At 35.4% G+C, this 12,752-nt stretch overlaps 1 protein-coding gene across 1 annotated transcript in view; it reads right to left on the bottom strand.

The window, feature by feature from the left end:
* BRIP1 (BRCA1 interacting helicase 1) overlaps positions 1-12,752 on the bottom strand; it is a 175,648-nt gene that overhangs the window by 3,428 nt on the left and 159,468 nt on the right. Inside the window, exons 18-19 of the mRNA XM_057318005.1 lie at positions 4,648-4,730; positions 1,632-1,958 (exon numbers count right to left, since the gene is read on the bottom strand). Of these exons, the coding sequence (XP_057173988.1) occupies positions 1,632-1,958; positions 4,648-4,730 (410 nt within the window). The remainder of the gene's footprint in view (positions 1-1,631; positions 1,959-4,647; positions 4,731-12,752) is intronic.

The following is a 12,752-nucleotide window of genomic DNA, read 5'->3' as shown; positions in this document are numbered from 1 at the left end:
ACTTCAGTAGAGATGTAGTAGAAATAGCAAGAGAATTAGAATTAGAAGGGAAGCCTGAATATGTGATTGAATTTCTGCCATCTCATAACAAAACTTCAATGGAAGAGGAACTGCTTCTTATGCATGAGCAAAGAAAGTGGTTTCTTGAGATGAAATCTACTCCTAATGAAGATGCTGTGAAAATTGTTGAAATGACTACAAAGAATTTAGAATATTACATAAACTTAGTTAATAAAGTAGCAGCAGGGTTTGAGAGGACTGACTCTAATTTTGAAAGAAGTTCCCCTTTTGAATAAAATAGTATCGCATGCTAGAGAGAGATTATTCAGTAAAGGAAGAGTCAATTGATGTGGCAAACTTCACTGTGGTCTTTTTTTAAGAAATTGCTACAGCCACTCCAGCCTTCAGCAAACACCACCCTGATCAGTTAGCAGCCATCGACAATGAGGCACAACCCTCCACCAGCTTTTTGTTGAAAGCTCAGATGGTTAGTATTTTTTAGCAATAAAGTATTTTTAAATTAGGGTATATACATTATTTTTTAAGACATAATGTTATTGCACACTTAAGAGACTACAGTGTAATGTAAACATAACTTTTATATGCACTACGAAACCAAAAAATTCATTTGAATTCCTTTATTATGATATTTGCTTTATTGTGGTGGTCTGGAACCAAACCCGCATATCTGAGGTATGTATGTACTCAATTATGCTGTTCTAGTGCAAAACATACTATGACTAAACTCTGCTTTTGTGTACCATATGTAACTGAATGGATGTGACTATGTTCCATTAACCTGATTTACAAAAACAGATGGCCGAATTTGTTTGTAAGCCATAGTTTGCCAATCCCTGATATAGACCATTATATTCTAATAAATATACATATTTTAAGATTTATTTATTTGAGAGAGAACGCACACACAAGTGGGGGGAGGGGAAGGGAGAGGGGGAGAGAATCTCAAGCAGACTCCTTGCTGAGCATGGAGCCCTACATGAGGCTCGATCTTACGATCCTGAGATGAAGCCCTACATGGGGCTCGATCTCACGATCCTGAGATCATGACCTGAGCCAAAAATCAAAAGTCGGATGTTCAACCAACTGAGCCACCCAGGCACTCCTCTAATATATTTTTTAAAAATTATTTTTTTATCATTTAGAATAAATGACTCTCACTTCCCTAAACTAAGAAATTCATGTAAGAGAAGTATCTATAAATTAGACCAATTTTTAATATAGCCTTTAGAAAAACATGTATCATTTGTACAGCATTTTACCATGCTATGATATTTATCATCTTATTAAATCTTTGCAGCCCAACCTGACGGATAGGTATGCAGAGATTACTTTTTCTATTAAGATTCAAAAAAGTTATATGACTTGCTCATGGTCAGAAAGCTAAGGAAGTGGCAAACCTGGTAAGTGGAAAACCAGGAAATATGCTTAGGTCTCTTGACAAAAGTCTGTTCCCATTCCAATACACCATACTATTTCATTATTTTATGATAACACCTTCTATTTCAGACCAACATGTTTAAGGAAATTAATCTATAGCACAATAGATATCATTTCACTAGATATAATGAAAGACTTCTCTATCAAATGTAAATAGGTAAAACTTTTCAAACCTCTTTCCCTTCCAGAGATGATGCCTCTTGGTAGAGATGGACTTTTAGTTATTGTAGGACACTGTCGTTCTTGGACACACATTTTTGCTTCACCTTTTCTAGGATTTTCTGGTGCTATAAGACTTGCTGCTTCTGATAAGTAAGTTAAACTATTGTCCTTCAAACAGGTCACTTCAAGTGTAAACTCACTGTCCTGTATACACTTTCTGTCTGCTTTGGATACACCAATAACCTTCTGGTGTTTTTTGGAAAATTCAGCCAAGGACTCCAGTGCACTTTCAAAGGTTGAATGATGCTGAATCTGCTGCCGTACCCATTTAGAAAGTCCTAAGGAAAAAAGTAAACCCAAGGAGGATATTATGCATTAAGAATACACTTAGATAATTTTTCTAATGATGTAATCTACATGAATTTAAGGTATACTGAATGATTCTCAATATTTTCCTGCCTAAATATCTTCATATGTACCTATGCTCATGTATCAGTAACTTTTTTTTTTATACGCACTGATTATCAGTTGGAGGGAGGGAAGAGGCAGTGGGAGCAGAGTGGAAAGGGAGAAATGTATTATTTGTCAGTTTAGAATATCTGGGGAAATAAGGCAAATTTAATTTCATCATAATTTCCTACAAATATTGCTTACACTTTAATTTTAGGGAAACTAGAAGTTGTAAACAACACAGTCTTCCATTCCAACTTTCTAACTTTGATTTCTTTCATGAAAATAAATTCAAGATTCCAGTCTCATAGGTTTTTTGTTGCCCTTCTCCCTCAATTCCGCATATGTCTTAAACTGTCCTAGGAATGAAAGGAATAACAATGTTATTGGGGACATATCATGTCCTATTTATATATTTATAACAATTATTTTTTAATATATAAATAATCAAGTTGTAAGGGATATGATTTGACCTGTGACATGTGAAAACTATATAACTTTGAATCATATTGAAAGCATAAGGTGTTTTGTTTCATTTCAAAATGAAATTCAAAAATCAGATATTTGGACTTTTAGAAAATAAATATTCTCTGCTGGTGTTACTAAAACTATCATCGTTTTCTGAAGTAGTTTAAAAAGTCACTATGGGGGGCATCTGGGTGGCTCAGCCAGTTAAGTGTCTGCCTTCAGCTCAGGTCATAATCTCAGGGTTCTGGGATTGAGCCCTGTGTTGGGCTCCCTGCTCAGCAGGAGTCTGCTTCTCCCTCTCCCTCTGCTGCTACCCCTGCTTGTGCTCTTTCTCTCTCACACTCGCTGTCTCTCAAATAAATAAATAAAATCTTTAAAAAAGGTCACTATGGTATTTTAAGAAATAGGAAAGTAAGATAGAGCTTCAAGTTGCGATACATTCATTTCAAATACATTCCTTTACTCTTTTTTTTAATGGAGCTTTTCTATATTTAATGCAAATCAAATTGAGTTCTATAGTTAATGCAAACTGAATTTAAACAAAGACAAGCCATCAAAAAGAATTTGTATATTGTGCTATTATTGTCTAGATAAGAAGACTTCACACTTTTATGAATCTCAGAAAAAAATAAACAAAATTCATACAGAAATAATGAAAAATTCTTAATTAAAAAAAAATCTCTTTGGGGCACCTGGCTCGTTCAGTAGGTGGAGCATGAGACTCTTGACCTTTAAAATAAAATCTTAAAAAAAAAAAAATCTCTCAACGAATCTGAACTATCAGGTAAAAATTTAAGATTTTAAAATAAGAAAAACTTGTTTTCAGATTTTGCACTTTTTTAGTTGAAGCATAGTTGACAAGTAGAACATTTTTTAATTTTTTAAAGATTTTATTTTTAAGTAATCTTTACACCCAAAATGGGGCTCGAACTTACAACCCCAAGACAAGAGTACTGTATTCTATCTACTGAGCCAGCCAGGTGTCCCAGAAGAACATTTTAAATAAGCATTTCCCTTAAAGTTCTTTATTTTTGTTTGCTTGGAGAAAATAATTATACTGATTAAACATGAAATTTGCTAAAATTGAAAAACTTTAGTATTATAGTCACTTCTTTCACGTTTGGAACTTTCTATAATCAGAGAACGCTTTTTCAGTGTAAAATGTCAGGTTGCTTTTGAAAACTCAAAGAATCTGAGCTCCACCTGCTGACTAAACACAAGCACTTAACATTTTGCTTTTAGTTATGTCTGGACCTAAGCTCAATGGCTTGCTTTACAGGGAAAGCGCAGAAAAGAGTGCTTTAATCCAGGTGGATACATTTTAATACCAAACCAAATATCAGGCTCTGAAATAGAAAGAGTCCATACGCACAGGTAGCTAATCTGAAAGAAACTTAAAACTTTGTTATCTCTTTATCATAGTATGGTATGAACTTTTCAGCTTTAAAGATAATAAAGATGCAAGTATTTCCAACCGTTCTTTAATAACAGATGGATTGCTGGTATTGACTCTAAACGGACTGTGTGACTGCTGGGTAAAAACCATAGGCACATAGTATTTGTTCATTTGAGCTGGGAAAAAATGACCATCTACTTTATCTTGAGGTCTACAGTGGTGTTGTTTTTCTTTTAGAAAACACCAGCTCTGACTAACATGAACTGTAAAACAGCTGAAGCATTTCTAAACAAACAATCAAAAACTTCAGTACAATCAAGAATGAAAGAATAAAGAATCCTAAGCAGCCAAAGGAAATGTTCTTATGCTCTTAAATGTAAAAACTTATTTCTTGGAAAATTCATTCCTGTGAACAGCTTTTTCCCTGCCAATTCTAAATAAATTATTATTCTGTTACTTAATTAAATTCCACATTCTATGAAATTTAAGGATCCTGATTAAAACTATGTTAGTAACTAACCAGATTCTCCTCTGTAAAGATTTTTTTGTAAACACATAAGCATTAAAAAAGGCTACATTTCCCATCAATGTGAATTTTTCCATGTTTGATCTAATAATGCAAATTCTGTCCAAAATTTTTCTTTAAAACTAGCAGTTATTAAATACCAAAGATTGTTATTAATTCTTACTCTAAGCCCAGCTGAGAATCTTACCAGATATGTATCGACTGGGATTACTCCTGAAGCGATCATCCACTAGAATAAGAGCTCCCCAGTCATTTTTGTGTCGAATACACCTATGAAAAAAAAAAAATAGGGAGGAAAATCAAACAAAAATGACTTTGAAAATAAGAGCCAACAGGGTGCCTGGGTGGTGCAGTTGATTATGCATCTGGCTGTTGGTTTCAACTCAGTTTGTGATATCAGGGTCGTGAAATCAAGCTCCATACCAGGCTCCACACTCAGTGTGAATCTGCTTGAGAGTCTTTCTCCCTCTTTTATTCCTAAGATAACCATATATTGTTATGGTGCATTATTCTTTTTATAGATTGTTGGATTTGGTTTTTAAAAAATTTTTTTAATTTTAAAAATTACTCAACGGTTGCCTGGGTAGCTCAGTTGGTTAAGTGTTCGACTCTTGATTTCAGCTCAGGTCATGATCTCAGAGTTGTGAGAAAACCCTGTGACAGGCTCTGCGCCCTGTGTGGAGTCTGCTTGGGATTCTTTCTCTTGAGACCTCCCACTCCTTCTGCCTCTTGTTCCCATGCTCTCTCTCTAAAAAAATAAATCTTTAAAAATTAAAAAAAATTTTAAGTGTACAATTTGGTGATTTTTAGTATGTTTACAAAGTTGTGCGCCCTACACCACTATCTATCATACATTTTTATGTTACCAAAAAGAAACCCAGTGTCCACTAGTCACTCCCAATTATCCAATTATTCCCACTATTCTCTGGCAATCATGAATATATTTTCTGTCTCTTTAATTTGCCTATTTTGGAAATTTCAGATAACTGGAATCATGCAACATATGGCATATTGTGTCTGGCTTCTTTCACTTAGCATGATGTTTTCAAGGCTACTTCTATCGTGTATCAGTACTTCATTTCTTTTTATAGCTGAATAATATTCCATCGTATTTATCCATTCATAAGTTAATGGGCATTTGGGTTGTTTCCACCTTTTGACTATTATGAATAATGCCGCTCTGAACATTTGGAATTATGAATTCCATATGAATCTCATATGAATTGAACTAGAAGTGGAATTGCTGGGTTGTACAGAATTCAATGTTCAACTTTTTGAGGAACTGCCACACTTTTTTTCCGAAGCACTTGCGCAATTTTACATTTCTGCTAGCTTTGTGTGAGATTATCTATTTCTCCATACCCTCACCAACACTTGTTATTATCCATCTTTTTCATTATATGTACTCTAGGAAGTGTGAAGTATCATTTCTCTGTGGTTTTAATTTGTATTTCCCTAATAAGGAGTGATGCTGAGCATCTTTTCATGTGCATACTGGCTACTTGTATATCTCTTTTGGAGAAATGCTTATTCAAATTATTGGTTCATTTTAAAACTGCATTGTCTTTTTATTGTTGAATTATAAGAGTTCTTTATATATATATTCTGGACCCTATACCCTTATCAGACACATTTTTTGCAAATATTTTTTCCCATGTGTGAATTCTTTTCCATTTTTCAATAGTGTTCTTTGAAGAACAAAAGTTTTACTTTGACAAAGCCCAATTTATCTAACTTTTTTAGTTGTGCTATTGATGTCAGATTTAAGAAACCACTGCCTAATCCAAGGCATTATTATTCTTTGACCCATTTTGAATTAACTTTTGTATATGGTGTAAAGAAGGGGACTACCTTCATTCTTTTGCATGTGGATATCCAATTATCCAACACCATCTGTTAAAAAGACTTTTTTCCCCTACTGAATTGTCTTGGCACATTTTTTGGGGTGGGGGATGGCTTAAACAATAGGAATTTATTTCTCACATTTCTTGAGGCTGGGAAGTACAAGAAAGATGTGTGAACTGATTTAGTTGCCTGGTAATGCTCTTCTCCTGGCTCGCAGAGGTCAGCCAGCTCACTGTGTCTTCACATGGGTGGGGGTGAGAAGAGAGAGGGAAAGAGAGAGACAATCAAGATCTCTGGTGTCTCTTCTTATCAGGGCACTAATCCCATCATGAGCGCCTCACCTGCATGACCTCATCTAAACCTAACCTTCCAAGGGCCTCATCTCTAAATAGCATTACATTGGGGATTAGGGCTTCAGCATATGAATTTGAGGGGGGCACAATTCAGTCCATGGCAGGAATAAGAAAATTATATAGTATATGAGAAGGTACTAAGTATTAAAGAAAAAAATAAAAAGGGAAATAGAATGGGAATGTAGGTAGGGGGGTGCTAAATTTTAAACATGGTGATATTGAGTACTGTAAAACATCATTTGAATAAAGATTCTTCACAGGTAAGGGAATGAGCTGTGTATATATGTGGAAGGGAAGTGTTCTAGCAAAGAGAAATGCAAGTGCAAAGACCCTGGAGCAAGAGCTTACTTGACCATAGTCAGGGAACACCAAGGAGCTCACTATACCTTCTTTAGTGTGGCCTCTTCTCTCCCTTTAGTTGTGGAGTTTGTTCTGTCAGTCTTCAGGTTGACTTCTGGGGTATTTAAGATGATCTGGTAGTTATCTAGTTGTTTTCATCAGACAAGACAAGCCTAGGGTCCTCCTACTCCTCCACCATCTTCTTCTCCCTCTGTCTTGGCATTTTTGTCAAAGATCAGCTCACTGTAAATATGGGGGTTTGTTTCTGGACCTTCAATTCTATTTGTCTATATTATGCCAGTACAACACAGTTCTGATTATTGTAGCATTGCAACAATTTTGAAGCTGAGAACTGCCAGTTCTCCAATTTTGTACTTTTTCAAGATTTTTGTGACTATTCTTGGCTTCTTTCAATTTCCCTGTGAATTTTAGGATTAGCTTCTCAATTTCTGCAGGAAATCCAGCTGGTATTTTGGGATTGCACTAAATCTCTGTAGATCAATTTGGGGAAATGTTGCTATCTTAACAATAAGGCTTCCAATCCGTCATCATAGAATTCTTCCATTTATTCAAAATTTTCTTTCAACAATGTTTTGTAGCTTTCAGAGTACAAGTCTTGTACTTCTTTTGTTAAAGTTACCACTAAGTAACTTATTCTTTTTGATTTTATGGCAAATGAAAATTTTTAAATTTATTTTTATTGAAATACAGTTGATATACAATTTTACATTAGTTTCAGGTTTACAGCATAGTGATTTAACAAGTCTCTAAATTATGCTTATGACAAATGTAGCCACTTTTTGTCACAACACTATTACAATATGTAAATGGCACTTCTTAATTTCATTTTTGGATTGTTTATTCCCACTGTATACAAAGTGATTGATTTTTGTATGCTGAATGTTTGTTGTAACTTATTGCATCTGTTTATTAGCTCTAACAGTTATATTTTATAGATATAGGATTTCCATGTAGAGTATCATGTCATTTGCAAATTTTAAAATAATTTTATTTCTTTTCCAATCCAAATACTTTTTTTTTTTTTTTTTGGCTAATTGCCCCATGTAGAACCTCTAATACAATATTTAATACAAGTGGTGAGAGTGGACACCCTTATCTTGTTATCAAACAAACCAGGGCAAATTTTCAGTCTTTCACCATTAAGATGTTAACTACAGGTTTGTCACAGATGCCCTTCTATTTCTACTATCTTGAGTGTTTCATCATGAAAATGTGTTAGATATTGTCAAATGCTTTTTTTCTCCTCTTTGAGATCATGTGGTTTTGTATTTTATTCTACTAATATGGTATATTACATTGATTGATTTTAGTTGGACCAACAAAATTGGTTGGATGTTGAACCAACCTTGTAATCCCAGGATAAATCCCACTTGGTCATTGTGTATAATCCTTTAGTAAGTTGCTGGATTCAGTTTTCTACTTTTCTGTTGAGGATTTTTGCACCTATACCCATAAGAGATATTGCTGTGTAGTTTTCCTTTCTTGTGATGTCTTTGACTGGTTTTGGTAACAGGCAATACTGGCCTCATAGAATACGATGATACATGTTTGCCCTTCTACTTTTTTTTTTTTTTAAAGATTTTATTTATTTATTTATTTGACAGAGATAGAGACAGCCAGTGAGAGAGGGAACACAAGCAGGGGGAGTGGGAGAGGAAGAAGCAGGCTCATAGCAGAAGAGCCTGATGTGGGGCTCGATCCCATAACGCCGGGATCACGCCCTGAGCCGAAGGCAGACGCTTAACCGCTGTGCCACCCAGGCGCCCCTGCCCTTCTACTTTTCATAAGTTTGTAAAGGACTGGTGTTAATCCTTCTTTAAATATTTGCTAGAACTCACCAGTGAAGGCCTGAGCTTTCCTTTGTGGGAAATTTTCTGATTACTAATTCTTCTATTTTTCACTTTTATAGATCTATTCAGATCTTTTTCTTGTTGCGTCAGTTTCAGTAGCTTGCATTTTTCTATGAATTTGCCCATCCTACCTAAGTTATGTAATTTGTTGTCATGAGCCATTCTCTTATAATGTTTTATATTTCTATAAGGTTGGTAGCAACATCCCCTCTTTCATTCCTAATTTTAGTAATTTAAGTCCTTTTTGTATTTTTCTCTTGGTCAGTTTAGTTAAAGGTTATCCATTTTCTTTATCTTTCCAAAGAACTTTTATTATCCTTATTTTTTTTCTACTGAATATTCTATTCTCTCTCCTTTATTTCCACTCTAGTATCTGTTATCCTTTTGATCTGCTTGCCTTGGGCTTGGCTTGTCCTTCTTTTTCTAATTCCTGAAGGCAGGAGGTTAGATAACTATTTCAGATTTTTCTTTAAAAAAAAATATAGGGATTTACAACTATAAATTTCTCTATGAGCAATGCTTTCATTTTATCTTCAAACTTTGTACACTGTGTTTTCATTTTCACTCATCACAAGGTATTTTCTAGTTTTTCTTATGATTTCTTCTTGGATCCATTGGTTAAGAATGTGTTATTTAATTTCCACATATTTATGCGTTTCCCATTTTTTTCTTATAGATTTTAGATTATTAGATTTCCAGTTTCATTACACTGAGATCATAAAAGATATTTGCTATGATTTTAGCCATTTAAAATTTATTGGAGACTGATTTTATAGACTAACATATAGTCTATCTTGAAGAATGTGCCACATGCACCTTAGGAGGGTGGAGTGTAATAGATATGTTAGGTTTATAACTGTTGGGTTATAGTGTTCAAGACTCCATTTGATTGATTTTCTAATTGTTCTATTATTGAAAGTAGGGTAACAAAGTATCCAACAATTTAACGTTTGAATTGTCTATTTCTGACAGTTTTTGCTACATACGAGTTCGGATCCTTGTGTTAGTTACACACATGTGTATATGTTGCATAGTTGAATGTTACATATTCTTGATGAAGTGAAAATTTATTATAGGATATTTATTGTCTCGGGATGCCTGGGTGGCTCAGTTGGTTAAGCATCTGCCTTCGGGGTCGCATGGGTGGCTCAGTCATTAAGCGTCTGCCTTTGGACAAGGTCATGATCCCAGGGTTCTGGGATTGAGTCCTGCATCAGACTCCTTGCTCAGTGGGGAGCCTGCTTCTCCCTCTGCCTGCTGTTCATTCACTCTCTCGGACAAATAAATAAATAAAATCTTTTAAAAAAAGGAATATTTATTGTCTCTATTAACAATTTTTGTCTTAAAGTCTATTTTGTCTGATATCAGTATAATCAACCAGCTTGCTTTTGTTTACTGTTTGCATAGTAAGTCTTTTCCCATCTGTGAACCTTAATCTATTTGTGTGTGTGTATGTGTGTTTGTGTGCTTGAGTGTTTCTCTTATAGGCAGCATATAGTTGGGTCATGTTTTTTTTTTTTTTTAAATCGGGGTTGAGGGATGGAGCCCCATGTCAGGTTTCGCCCTCAGCACAGAGTCTGCTTGGGATTCTCTCCCCCTCTCCCAACTCTTCTTGCTTGTGCTTTCTCTCTCTAAAATAAATAAATCTTTTAAAAAATAAAGTTTTATTTATTTATTAGAGAGAGAGAGCGAGAGAAGGAGAATCCTCAAGCAGACTCCCCACTAAGCATGGAGCCCGACGTGGGGCTCGATCCCAGGATCCTGAGATCATGATCTGAGCTGAAATCAAAAGTCAGATGCTTAACCGACTGAGCCACCCTGGCACCCCCTGTGTGCAATAGGTATTTTTATGTATCATATTAACTTCTTGTTATTTCTTATTATTTTGAGTTATTTTCTTCCTGGCTGCTTTAATTAACACTTTAACTTATAACAATCTAACATGGATTAATACCAACAATTTCAATAGTATACAAAAATGTTGCTCCTATATAATTCTGTTCCTTCCCCCCCATCTTTGTGTTATTACTGTAATATAAATTACCTCTTTATACATTGTATGCCTGTACGGAAAAGAGGTAACAGCACACCAAACTGCTTATCCCTACAGAGGCTTGCATACAAGGTAGATTTTGGTGTTTCGGAACTTAGATTTCAGGAGGGTTCCAATCATTTACTGATAAAAGATGCTCCCTGTGTTTAAAATGTTTGTGCAAACAATGATTAATGCTGAACATCTGCTTTGTTTCTTTTTTTTTTTTGTTAAAGATTTTTATTTATTTGAGAGAGAGAGAGAGAGCGTGAGCGCACAGAGGGAGAGTGAGAAGTAGGATCCCCACTGAGCAGGGAGCCTGACACGGGGCTCGATCCCAGCACCTTGGGATCATGACCTGAGCTGAAGGCAGATGCTTAACCAACTGAGCCACCCAGGCACCCCATCCTGCTTTATTTCTAAGAGGTTGGACTTTGGGGAAATGCTAGGCAGAGGCTGTCTATCTGAACAGACCCAAATAAAAACACTGGGTCCTGAGTCTTTAATGAGCTCTCCTAATTGGCACATACCATTGCTGGGAATTAAGTGTGTTCCATATGACTCCACTGAGAGAAAAGCCTTAGAAGCTTTTGCCTGCTTTCCCCTAGACTTTGCCCATGTGCCTATTCTCTTTGCTGATTTTGCTTCATATTCTTTCAATGTAATAGATCCTATATATGCATACGACTACATGATGAATGTGTTCCTGCTCCTAGTGAATTACTGAACCTGTGGTGGTTTAGGGAATCCCCAAGACAATGCCTATCACCAAATATTTAAAATGATTGCTTTATGCAGTTGTTTTAAAAATCAAATAGGATAAAAGGAGTATAAAATACATTTATATTGTTTTTTATATTTATCTATGAAATTACTTTTATGAATGCTCTTTATCTCTTCATATGGATATGTGACTGCCTAGTGTTTTTTCATTTCAACCCGAAAAGGATCCCCTGTAGTATTTCTGGTGGGACAAGTTTTCTGGACATTAATTCTCTCAGTTTTTGTTTATTTGGGAATGTCTTACTTTCTCTTTCACTTTTGAAGGATAGTTTTTTTACATATAATAGACTTTGTTGACAGTCTTTTTCTTTAAATATGTCCATTGCCTTCTGCTCTCCATAGTTTTCAGTAAGAAATATGCTAAAATTATTATTTTTTTAATGTTTTTTTATTATGTTAGTCACCATACAGTACCTCCCCGGTTTCCGATATGAAGTTCGATGATTCATTAGTTGCATATAACACCCAGTGCACCATGCAATATGTGCCCTCCTTACTACCCATCACCGGTCTATCCCATTCCCCCACCCCCCTCCCCTCTGAGGCCCTCAGTTTGTTTCTTAGTCCATAGTCTCTCATGTTTCATTCCCCCTTCTGATTACCCCCCCCTTCTTTATCCCTTTCTTCCCCTACGATCTTCCTAGTTCTTATGTTCCATAGATGAGAGAAATCATATGATATTTGTCTTTCTCTGCTTGACTTATTTCACTTAGCATTATCTCCTCCAGTGCCGTCCATGTTGCAGCAAATGTTGAGAATTCGTTCTTTCTGATGAAATATGCTAAAATTATTGAGGATGTCTTATGAGTTGTTTTCTCTTGCTGTTTTCTGGATTCTCTTTGTCTTTTAGCAGTTTGATTAGGACATGTCTACATATCTTTGATTTTAAATTACTTCGAATTTGCTGGTTTTCTTAGATGTGCAGATGAATGTTTTTCATCAAATTTGGCAAGTTTACAGCCTTTATTTCTTCAACTAATCTTTCTGTTCTTTTCTCTCTCATCTCTCCTTCTAAGACTCCCATTATGTGTACATTGGTGTGCTTGTCTGGGTCCTACAAGTCCCTGAG

Source organism: Ursus arctos, unplaced genomic scaffold (genome assembly GCF_023065955.2).
Source record: "Ursus arctos isolate Adak ecotype North America unplaced genomic scaffold, UrsArc2.0 scaffold_24, whole genome shotgun sequence".
In the NCBI taxonomy this organism is placed as follows: domain Eukaryota; kingdom Metazoa; phylum Chordata; class Mammalia; order Carnivora; family Ursidae; genus Ursus; species Ursus arctos.
This window is presented reverse-complemented; position numbering and strand designations above follow the sequence as displayed.